General features: G+C 38.7%; 1 protein-coding gene across 1 annotated transcript in view; it reads right to left on the bottom strand.

The window, feature by feature from the left end:
* The window catches only part of Mael (maelstrom spermatogenic transposon silencer), a 28669-nt gene extending 16278 nt beyond the window's left edge, over positions 1-12391 (bottom strand). The window contains exons 1-8 of the mRNA XM_031388291.1: positions 12044-12391; positions 11769-11861; positions 10390-10489; positions 8936-9091; positions 7659-7700; positions 1645-1769; positions 931-985; positions 684-825 (exon numbers count right to left, since the gene is read on the bottom strand). Coding sequence (XP_031244151.1) covers positions 684-825; positions 931-985; positions 1645-1769; positions 7659-7700; positions 8936-9091; positions 10390-10489; positions 11769-11861; positions 12044-12175 — 845 coding nt within the window. The 5' untranslated portion in view covers positions 12176-12391. The remainder of the gene's footprint in view (positions 1-683; positions 826-930; positions 986-1644; positions 1770-7658; positions 7701-8935; positions 9092-10389; positions 10490-11768; positions 11862-12043) is intronic.
* Positions 12392-12669: the final 278 nt, after the last annotated feature.

Below are 12669 nucleotides of genomic sequence, written 5' to 3' on the forward strand. Positions count from 1 at the left end.
GTTTCTTTGTTTTTTGGAGGGGAAACTGGGAATGGAGAAATTTACATGTAAATAAAGAAAATAAAAGATAAAAAACAAAACAAAACAAAAAAAACCAAGAGTGTGCTGTGTATTTTTTATTGGCCTTTTAACTTTTCAGTAAATCTAGAATAAAATAAACATTTTTGCAAATTTACTTATGTATCATTGTATAAATTATACATATGATAAAACTATTTAATAAAACTAAAGTCAAAATAAATCTAAAAGCATTCTTTCTTTATTAGAGAAATTCTAACTGGTAAAAACTAGTAGGTTACTTGTTTTTAGTATAAAACAGCAATGTATCTTTCCATCAATTATTGTAAGCTAATATTAAATACAGCATCTAAAAATAAGTTTTCCTAGGCTAGAAAGCTGGCTCAGTAGTAAAAAAGCACCTCTAGAGGCCCAGGGTTTGGTTCCTAGCAACAGAGGATCTAACACCTTTGTCTGGCCTCCAGGTTTATCAGGAACTCATCTGGTGTGTGCACAGGCAAACACTCATCCACATAAAAATAGTTTTAGACCTTTACCAGATTTAACTAAAAAGTACTTCACAAAAGGAAAACCACAAAACTGAAAACCTAGTCAAAGCCTATTTTCTCAGAATGTAGTTCAGAAAAGGTATCAAGATTAATAAATTACAAAATCATTATCAATACCTTGTGTTGCTAGAATAGTCCCACATGGCCACATCTAGGAGGCTTCGAACCCAGGTCTTTGAGGGTTCCTTGAGGAATTTTTGCTGGTAGATTCCCACTACAAGGTCTTCTACAGTGAGAAGTTCTAGATCTTGCCTTATTTCTTCCATTAGTGAATAGAAAAATACAATTAGTGAATTAGGGTATTCAGAACACATACGTCAAAAGTATGTATTGCACTTCCCACAATGACCCCAGTTCCACTCACCTGATGCCCGCTCCATACGCTTCAAACACCAGTTGACTCTGGCTCTATCATCAGACTGCAGAAGGAAAATCATTGTTATTTTCATCTATTTTTACTTTAATTAACAGTCCTTTCAAATTAAGATGTGTGTAGGACAGACACTAACTGAAAACTATTAAAAAATAGCATACATTAGAAAACTCTGTTAGTAACTGACTACACACACAGACAGTAACAAATATATGTTAATACAGCTTATAGAAAGTCAAATGAGACTTAAGAGTAGGCCAATCAAGAACTCAATGTTCAGATCATGTGATCTGGTCATGGGAATACACTGTGTAGCAAGTTTAGGACCCAATTTGTGACCACTGTCCTCGAGAATTTAGATAAAGCAAAGTGTTTTTAACTATCACAAAAGGAGTAAAAGTATGCAACAAAGACAGCTTTGAATAGAAAGTAATCTTGTGTAGCATGCAATCTCGTATGTATACAGAATGGAGTATCCATTCACTAAACAAAAAAGATAATGCAGGTATTTCAAAATGAATTTGAAAAAAAATACTCAGCTTTTGTAGCCTTCAAAATTTAGGAATTTAAAAGCTATACTAATTTCACAGAAATTAATTCACAACGTTTTAAAACATACAACAGAAAACTTAAATTCTTTTAGTATCTCTTTAAAACTTCTGATGTCTAAGAGTAATCTTAAAAGAACTTCTTACTGGATATTACCTTGCAGTAAATAGGTGGCCAGTTCCCTGGGTTTGGATGAATAAATTTATAGAGGTTTTGTAACACAGTTGCTTGATCATGCCCGAATTCAAAGTTTGAAATAGGAATCTTGTGACTAGAATCACCTGAGGGAAATAAAGAGGTGGAAGGTCAACAACTGAGCTGAGGAAGACAAGTGCTATAAGGTAAGTATAGGAACAGGATTGTAGGAGAGAGAGAGCGAGCAGTGGGTAATGCACATCGAAGCATTTGTGTTAAGCCTGCTTCTCATTACATACTTTACATACTTTCAACAAAAATCTTATGGTTATTCTAGAAAGTGGGAAATACACACATAAATTAAGAAGAGACCACAGAGACTCCCAGAAATAATCAACAATGGAGTCATTATTTGAACCCATGTTTCTTGATGACCAAGTCTACAGTGTTTGCATTGTTCCCATGATGCCTTTCAAAAATGTTTTGTTAAATAAAGCTGGGGGCCTTCATAGTATAACGTTTTCATTTTCATGTGTGTATACATGTATATGTGTATTTGTGTGTATGGATGTTTATAGGAATGGGGGGTACAACAGGACATGCATGCACATGCATGTGGAGATTTGAGAGTGCTATCAGGAATTATACTTGATCTCTTCCCCTTACTCACTGAGGCAGAGTCTTGCACTCAAACCCAGAACTTGCTGGTATGGTTAGTCTCTGGGGATGCACTGTGTCTGTCTGAGGCTGGAATCACAGGCATCAGGCATTTAGAGAAGTTCTGTGGCTCTCAACTCCATCTCTTACATTTGTGCCACAAGTACTTTAACCAGTGAGCAATCTCTCTAGCCTCTTTTTTTCCATAAAAATTGTTGACAGTTTGTTGAGCCTATGCACATGCCACAGCATGCATGTGGAGTTCACAGGACAACTTACAGAAGCTGATTCCTTACCATGTGGATTCCAGGATTAAAGTCAAGGATTCAGGCTTAGCCACAAGTGCCACTATCTTATCAACTATATTGCTGGCCCAGGACTGCTTTTTACAAAAGGGTATGGGTTTGGAGAGAAGGCTAAGTGGTTAGTAGCACTGGCTGCTCTTCTAGAGGACCCAGTTCTAATCCCATCATCCATACAGTGGCTAACGACTATTTCTAACTCCAGTTCAGGGGATCCAGCCTCCTCTTTCTGGTCTCAATGGCATGTATGTAATGCACAAACATACATTAGGAAATCACTCATTCACCTTAAAGATAGTAAACCATTTTTAAAGACAGTATGAACTTCCTGCCTCCAGAAAAATAATAGATTCAGATGGACCCTTCCACAAAAAATCAGGACTTTGAAGATACTAGCAGTTCATGTATGTACAGCAGTTAAGACTTACTGATAAAAGATGAAGACGTTAGCAAGTTTCTAAAAGGCTATGTTTCCATCACTTGTTAATTCTAGAGGCAGCTAAATGGCCAAGCAACATTCTTAGAACCTATGATGAGAATACCTAAGTCTACTAAGTGCATCTAACAATAAATAAATAAATAAATAAATGTTAACATAGCTCTCTAAAGGAAGGCCTAAGTTACTCTGAAATTCCTTCTTTTCAAACAGTCTTTGTGAAAAAGCAGGTACACAGAGACAGAAAGGATAATCAAAACCAAAATTCACAGAAAGGTACCCAAAAGTTTCTTTGGTGTGAAAGTTACTAGGTTCAACAAGTAAAATTCTACTTCAATGTACTATAGAGAACAATGCAATACTGAGGAGTTAGGTGCCTGGAATCTTGGAAAGGAAGAAATACAAAGAACTGAGGAAGAAGGTATTTAAAACATGAAAAATTACAGAATATGATCACAAACACACACACACAGAGACACACACAGAGACAGACACGGAAGGAGGTGAGGCATTGTCTGATTAACACAATAACCAAGAAACTATGAAAACATATCAGCAAACATAATTATGATTACTGAACACAAGACTGTAAAACAACTAGACCACTTCTGTTCAAAGAAATAACAACTTTATTAAATACCTCTGCAGAACCAGAAAACAAACTTAAATAAAAATAACCCAACCCATTTCCATCATCTTTCTTTATAGAAAGTAACCTTGGCAACCAAATAAGACATCTATAGCATCATAAATGTACAGACTCTAAGACAGCATGAGCAGGCCAACCAACAAATATGAGACCTATAGTTTCCATGTTGAATTTACACTAGAGTACAAAACCAGGTTTTTACGCTTATTTTTTGTTTTGTTTTGTTTTGTTTTTTGAGACAGTGTTCTCTATTCTAGCCTTGGATACCCTGGAATTCACCCTGTAGACCAAGCTGGCCTTGAAATCAGAGATCCTTCCTTCCGCTTTTGCCTCTGCCTCTGCATTGGGATTAAAGGTGTGAGCCACCACAACAGTTTAACAGTTGGTAGGTAGTTAATGAATACACACTGGAGCCTTCATAAAAGCATCCTTATTAAAATATTAATCTGTAATCAAACTGAAAACGAGGAATTCTTCACTCTGATAAAAGTGTGTACAACAAAAATAAGGGAAGTCAGGGAAGAAAAAAATGACAACCAATTACTTGTTGGGGAACACTACAGACTAGAGATCACAGCCTTCATACTAAGGCAAAACTAAGTAAAAAATCAGAAGACAAGTCAAAACATAGCATTTACAAGCCAACAAAAAAGTGACATGATGATGTAGGCACTCGGGAGGCAAGGGGATTGTCCTAGATATGATAACCTGTTCTAAATAAGGAATTCTAGGCTAGTTAGGGTTGCGACCCCATCTTTTTAAAAAAAAGATCAACAACAATAACCTTGTTAAGGAAATTATAGACCTGAAGAACATGTAGTTCCATGTTCACTGATGGAAAGGCTACATTATGAAGACATTTATTTTCCCCAAAATGACCTAAATACGTACAGATGATCCCAATCTATAAACAAGGCTTTGTGTGTGTGTATGAAAAACTGATTCCAAATTGTGGATAAAAACATGGGTCAAAAATAGCTATGATATTTCACAAGGTCAGGGGAGCTATCTAAGTATTTTCAAACTATTATGCTTAATTAAGAATAGTCAAGCCAACCCCCTAGAAAAAAACCAAATCCCATTAGACCAATAAAAAAAAAAAACAAGCAGAAGTATGATCTAATTTAAGAAGCACTACATATTGGGGAAAATTAGGTTGTTCACTAAATAATGTCAAACAACTGGCTGTCTACAGGAGAAAACAATGAAATTAAATTGCCATTTCTGAATTCCAGGTGGAGTAAGGATCAGGTACAAAAAAACAAACTTTGCAAAGTTTAGAGCAGATGACTAACCTTCAGGTAGCAAAGAGCTATTTAGATTCACAGTTGATAAAAAATTGAGTGACTTGCTAACTAAAACCCAACACTGTGTTTATTAAAAGGCACCAAACAGGGATAGAGATGTAGCTCAATGATAGAGTACTTGTTTAGCATGTCCAAGCCCTAGGGTTCAGCACCTAGTACTGAAACTTAAAAAAGGCCTCACAGAGTGAAAAATGTAAGGCTCTAGCTGAAAAAAGGCATTTTCACACAATTTAACAATAAATAAACAGTAAAGTTCTTTACTAAACACACAGAATGTAAGAAAAATAAGTAAATGAGGAAAAGATAATGTGCTTAAAAATAAGCACAGAAATGCTAATACATTTATAAAAACAAAATTAAAAAATGTACATATACATAGTAAAACTATTCAGAAAATATGATTAACACAAAACTTGTAACACTTATAAAGACCTTTATGGAAAGACTGCCAATGGCACTTGTAGTGTTTACAGCTCACTGGTAGGTATGTTGCAGTTCATTAACATTCTACAATGTAAGTTGGTGTTCTATTTTTTTTTTGGATGAAGATGCATTTGAAAAGCTGATGGACTTTTTATATAGAAAGCTGCAATATGGACTCAAAGCTTTTTTTTTTTTTCCAAGTCAGGGTTTCTCTGTGTAGTCCTGGCTGTCCTGGACTCACTCTGTAGACCAAGTTGGCCTTGAACTCAGAAATCTGCCTGCCTCTGCCTCCCAAGTGCTGGGATTAAAGGTGTGCGCCACCACCGCCCGGAAGACTCAAAGCTTTGCTTCTTTTAAAGCAGAACTTCTCTAAAGAAAAATCAATAACCAGTGAAATGAGCATTAGTGGAGCTCTTCTCATTCAAGTGAGGAAGGAGAGTCAAGACAGTCTCCAGCTTATACAGAACCTGAAGTACCTCTCTGTGAGGAACCTATTATGCCCATGAAGCAGTCTCCATTTCACTTACACTACCTGAAGACCAGGCAGCCATGTCTCTGAACTATTTGTTCAGGAAGGAGGTACATGTGGTTCCTGTGGATCAAGCTCAGGCCATCAGCTTTGGCTGCTGAACTATCTCGCTGGCCATGAGAAGTCTATGTGCATGCTTGTTGGCCTCTACTTAGATAGAGCACATGTCAATATGTAAATCTGGCTTGGTAGACTATTCTGTGAAGCTCAGTCTTCTCCAAATCAGTACACTACATTAGCACAGGCACTTTTAGGTACTATGTCAACACAGCTGTCACTCTAACCATCATTTATCTTATTTAATTGGCACATTTCCCAGGGTTATTTAATTGGCAACTAGAGACAGGCTTAAATTGGCAAGCTCCAAACATTTTAAGTTTGTCTGAATGAGAACCCTGTGCTGTTTCAATTATCTGGAATAATAACTTAAGAAGTCATTCTCAGCTGTGGCTACAGCTCAGCAGTAGGACCTACCTAGGTTGATCCTCAGCGTGAGGAAAAAAAGAAATGTTCCTGGCCTTCATTCAGTAAGATATAAATAAGAGAGGCAGCTTTTAGAAAGGAAGGAGTCTGTTAATTTGCTTAATGTGAAAACACTGCAAAACATGCAATTAAATAAAATATTTAAGGGTCTGATCATAAAAATAGCAAAGAAATGGTAACAATGACACTCTCAATGAATGAGTGGACACACAGCAGGAAGGCAATGCATTCATTCAGATGATGAACACACTAAAATCATGTTTTCAAGTTAAAACACAAAAATGAAACCAGAAATTAGATTTCACAAAAAATGTTTGAGATTTTTGTTGAGTTTTAAGTCTTGCTCTGTGGCCAAGGCTGGCAACAAACTCTTTATCTATACCCTATGCTAGCCTCAAGTTGTAGAAGGTTCTCCTGCCTTAAGTCTTTCAAGCTCTGGAATTACAAGAATAAGCTACTGTACCTGGCTTCATTCATGGGTCTTGAAGAGTTATTTTCATTGACATCTTTGTGTGTATGTCTATGAACACGGAGTGCAGGTACCTAGAGAGGCCTGAAGAGGCATCAGATTCCCTGAATTAGACAGCTGTGAGCATCCTGATGTGGATGCTGGAAACTGAATGAATCTCAGTTTACATTAGTTTTAGTGTAAAACTAATGATTTTCATTTTAGTCAAACAGGGAACTGCTTAAAACCTTGTTTCTAATAAGAGTTGAGCTCCAATCTTAAATACATTTAGTCAATCAAACTTTTTGGTTACAAACTACTTAAAAGCTTGATTCTTTCACCCAAACTTCAAAACTGGTCCCCTCTGAACTTTTTAAAGTATGGATTCTTAAAAAAAAAAAAAAAAAGTTTAAAAATAGACATTGCTCAAAAGTGGGGTCTGATGACTTTCCTAAGAGCCTGGCCACTATACCAGCAGCTGACCTTGGAAACTCATGGATTTATTAACATTAGGAAGATAAAATCATATTACCTTGGAAAGAAGAGAGTTTATGTATAAATACAAGTCAGGAAAACTTTAAAGGTTTTGGGCTGGAAGCCCAGCTCTGTGGCAATGACTGCCTAGCATGTGTGAGTGAGGCCCCAGTTCAGTCCCCAATACCAGGAGTGTGCACGTGTAGGTTAAAGGTTTTAAAGATCATTCCACCTATCATTCCCTGCAGCTTACATTTTCTAAGTTAAAGAAGTCTTAACAGAGTTGTACATACTAAGTCTCTCTTACCCCAAGTCCTTTATACTTACTTGCAGCCTGGCAATGGAATCGAAATCCTCGTGGAATTTCACCTATAACACAAAGTGCTTTGTTGAGAAACAAAAATCTGAAGTTCTCTTACTTGTGCTGCTGCACTAATGCTTCAAATGATGACCAAGTTTCAGTATGGGTTACTTTTATTACCTTAAAATATAAAATTAAAACTCATACTGCCCTTTCCTGATTTTGTTTGTTTCCTTTTGTCTTGGTGGTTGTTGTTTAAATCAAACATAACAATTAACATAATTTTTATGTATTTTTCAAGCTACTTTCCACAGCAAGTTGTTCCTTCCAGGAAAATTATTCTAGGGAAAGAAAATTCGTGGCAAAGAACTTCTATAGCTAGGGTCCATTGGACAGCTCTGAAGGGTGGTGGGACAGGATACTCCAAGCATACATTTTTCAGAATGCTGAAACTTTATCAAAGTTTCAGCAACTTTATCAAACACACACACACACACACACACACACACACACACACACACAATCTAAAAACTCTATGGCTTGCCCTAAGCAGCAATGTCTACAAGCATAAGATGATTAACTCTGCTGTCCTCTGAAATGAACATGTCCAAATTTATGTTAAAGCTCTTTCCTCTCTTGAAACATTTCCCCTCTTGACTTTTAAGAGTATTAACTGCTCTCTATTCTTTGGGAACTGACTAGATCCTACTCTTTGTAACTACCCTGCTTTTCCTTTGTTTCTTGAGACAGGGTATCACTGTGTAGGCTAAATCTTCTTGCTTTAGTTAGCCTCTGAAAGAATGCTAAGGCCACAGGTTTGAGTCTCCCCTGGGTATTGTTTTGCTTTTAGTAGATTTGAATAGTGGAAGGAGATGACTAAGGATATTTAGAGTACTGGTCTACCTCCATTCTGTTTCAATAGTTAATAATACTTTACAAATGAGCTAGCTGGTTCAGAAAGGTATTTTCAAGATTACAAAGCAGTATCAGCTTCACACTACAGACTACTGAGGTGAAGGGTGGGATAGTAGAAAGAAAAAGGAGGCACAAAGCAGAAAAATCCCAAGATGTAAGGCCATGTGTAAACGAACAGCAGGTTGTGCATTTTTGAAGTACTCTATCCTCTGAATTCTTATGTTCACTTAAGAGGAAAAGTCTCAATCAACCAAAATATTTGGGACTTATGTATTATGTCTATGCATTCTTTAAGAACTCACCAGCTCTTAAGAAAACTAATACTATGAAGCCAGTTTTTTTAAAAGAATCATATACTTTTAGGATCTATCAAATGCTGGCTACTGACCTGGATGGATAAAGCTGTGGAAATCTGCCATAATACCTTCCTGGAGGGAGTATTTAACACAGCCAATTTCACAAGGGAGGAAGCGCTGTTCACAATGAGGAGGTAGCTCACCATGGCTAAAAATGTTCAGAAAATAAAAAATGCCTCCAAGGAGAGCTGAAAAACAAAACAAACAGACCCTAAGACTTTTAGAACTGCTTTTGTACAGGTATGTGCTCCATGTTTGCTAGTGAACTGTAAAAAACACAATTATACCAGGTAAGTAAAAAACTTTGCAATCACATTTAACAAGAATTTAAGTAGTAACCATTCTTTATATAAAGCAATAAGATTATTCAGTCTTGCAACAGCCTTTATATGATTCAGCTATAGATTAGCATTAATTTCAACAAAGACATAAGTTGTGACATATGCAACAAATAGGTTTGGGAAATAAAGTCCAACAGAACAAATGAAGAACCGTAGCTATGGAAATTTAGCTCTCTGCCTTTGTACTTTCTGCTACTATACAGAAGACCACCTATAACACAAGAGAAATATGTGGGACTAGTACTGGCCACTTAAGACCAATGTTAAAAGTTTATATTAAACAAAGGCAGAACACAATAAAACCAGCCAGAAGAAACGGAAAAGGCCCTAGCTACACTCTCTTCTAAAGTAGTGCAATCATTTATTTATCCTTGCTTTATGCCTGCCTATCCCAGTATATTTTAACATTCCTTATTCTTAACTGGCAAATAATAATAGAACACCTTTATGGATTACCGTAAGGCTTCAATGTTTTTACAAATTATGGAATGATTAAAAGTCAAGCTAGTTAACGTATCCATCAATCCATAACCTCATATTTTTGTATTCCAACATTTAGAATCTATTCTTACCAGGCTGGCAAATAACAAATAGGTCAAAAGCCTTATCTTTCTTGTCTACCTCTACAACCTAAGTGTGGAACCTACAAAGAAGTCTAATGTTTAATAATGTATGAAGTGGTAGAAACCAAGAGATTTTTGTTACAAAAATTTTCCATTATTTTGACAAATGCAAATTAGCTCATCCGGCATTACATCAGTGCTAGAATGTTAAAACCTGTATAGTCAATGATTTTGAAGTGTAGGATCAAATGAACAGAACACATTTTGGGGGTGGGATGCACTTGCATGGTATGTCCTTTCATGAGGCTATCAGACACCAATCTCTAGTGTCATTCTCTAGGAGCGGCCCATGTTTCTTTGTGATGGATCTCTCATGGGGACTTGAGGTTTACTAATTAGGCCAGGTTGGCTAGCTGTCCTCTCCCCACCTCCCAGCACAGGGATTATAAACTAACACTACCACCACGTTTTACATGGGTGCTGGTCATTACCATGCACTATTTCCATCTTCCCACACCATACAGAACATTTTTTAAAATTTGCCCATCCAAATTTGAGTGAAGTATTTTAGGAATACTCTACCTTGATCACTTTTTATAGATAAATTTGACATATCAGGGGGAGAAATACTTGGTTTTGGTACAAGCATGCCTGGCCTCCTCAATGGTGTAGATACAAGTTTCTGAAAGTAAGAGAATCACCAATCAAACACTTTGTTTTAAACAGAGGCATTGCTAGATACTTTACTTCTTATATTTAACAAAGTAACCTCAAAATAGCCCATGGACTAAGTCAACATTCCCTCAAGGCCAATGAAAACATTATTTATATCAGTAAATACCAGCAGACCACAGCAATCTATGAGAAGTTGGGTGTAAATAACTATAGCTGAAAGCCATTTGTTCACTCTCCATCATCTCATTTCCCTGAGTCACTAACTACCAAATGCCAGGCAGGTGCACAAAAGAATAGTATTTAAAGAAAACAGAACAAAATCCTAAAGCCTATAATGTCTGTGGTTTTCATTTAAAAGTGAAAACCACAAAAAGTTGTGCCTCCAACTATCACACAACACACACACACTATATACTTAAGTTTTGTGGAGAACTTTATCTTCAAATTTTCATTCTTTTTCTGTGTCTATATGTGTGTGTGTGTGTGTGTGTGTGTGTGTGTGTGCAGACAGGTGCTTGGCTGCATGTATGTGTGTCACATGTGTGCAGCATCACTGGAAGCCAGAGGAGGGCATCAGAAACCACGGGAACTGGAGTTACAGATGGTTGTGAGTCACCAGGTGGGTTCACGGACTCGAAACTGGGTCTTTTGGAAGAGCAGCCAGTGCTTTTAGCCAGTGAGCCCTCACCAGTCCCTTGAGGAGGTATATTTTATAGAAAATTCTGATAAGAAAAAAAAAAATCAAAGCTCACAAACACAAAACCTCAAGACTCCACCCGACTTAAAGGCATCAACTTAAAACGTAAATCTACCACATTTAAAAGTAACTTGCCAGAATTTTGAGTTTCAGTCCAATGTCACTAATTGAAGAATGAAATTTCAGTATGTTCAAACAGAGAAAAACAACACAAGGGAAAAGAAAAAGACTTCTGAAATGACCTTGTAGTTTACTATCCCAACTCTCGGGGAAATTTGCTTAACTTCTTTTGTCTGCAGGAACTTCAAATGTTAACCCAGGTCTCCACATCTTGTTATTCCAACATTTAAAGCACTGTTAACAAGCTTGCTTCTAGGGATCATTTAAATAAAACCCAACTACTTTTAAATACACCGTCTATTTTTTTTTAAAGCCATCTAACCGTTAAGAGTTGAAAGGCACTCTGGGAGGCCGTTTAGTGCAAGCCCTGACCACCAAACCCGCCTTCCCCCTGGGGTTTCTGCACTCTCTGGAAGCTTCCCGAAGGTTCTTCGGGCTCCACCGCGGCTGGAGTCCAAGCTGCCCTTACCTGCTTCTCTGAAGGCCCAGAATCCTTTCCTTGGGCTGCTCTCCACTCTCGAGCCATTTCTGAGTACTTCTCTTTCTCATCCTCCCTCAGGAGCTTTGAGAGAAGAGGGAGACATGAGAGGCAAGCGGTGAGGCGTCCGTTCCACGTCCCCCCGCCCCCGGTTCTGGAAGGTTCTGTCGGTTGGTCCGGCCTTTGAGTCGTGTCCCCTCCACGGCTGCCCCATAGGCCGGGTTCCCAGCACACCCTCCCCGCTGCCCAACTGCCCGCAGCCTCACCGCCCAGTCGGCCGAGCAGTAGGGGATGGCGTCTGCCACGCGGGCCACCGGCAGGCCTCGCCGACGCAGTTCGGGAATCTTCTCCTGTACGAAGAAATAGTAGGCATTGCGGCTGGCCCTGCGGTTGGGCATGGCGTCGTCGGGCCTCGACGCCCTCCAGAGACGCAGCAAGCAGCCGGCGCCCTTGCCGGGCTCCCGCCCTTAGTAACCGAGCTCGGAGCCTGCGCGCGCTTCCGCTGGGCGCTTGGCCAATCAGGGCGCAGCGCGCAGCCGCATTAGCCCATCGCTGTGGGGGGTCGGGTGGGGCGGGAAACAGCCTGAAACTGGAAGATTCCACCTCGTGCGTGTGGGCATGGAGGGGACGGGAGGGAGGAGGGGCGAGGAGCGGGGTGTGGGTGGGGAGAGCGCTCTGATTGGCTGACTCACTGGCCAAGGGGATTGTCACGTGGTAGGCCAGGTGCTTCTTTTTTTTTGTTGTTGGTTTTCCTGTATATTGTTGCGTGATGTACCTGGTTAGTAGGAAGAGGATTCACAGCCGGAACTAGCGAGCTTGTGCCAAGCACTGAGAGGGAAAAGGTGGGGACAGTAAGGTGTTTTCAAGACAACAACAACAACAAACCCAACAT

This window comes from Mastomys coucha, unplaced genomic scaffold (assembly GCF_008632895.1).
Source record: "Mastomys coucha isolate ucsf_1 unplaced genomic scaffold, UCSF_Mcou_1 pScaffold1, whole genome shotgun sequence".
Taxonomy (NCBI): Eukaryota; Metazoa; Chordata; class Mammalia; order Rodentia; family Muridae; genus Mastomys; species Mastomys coucha.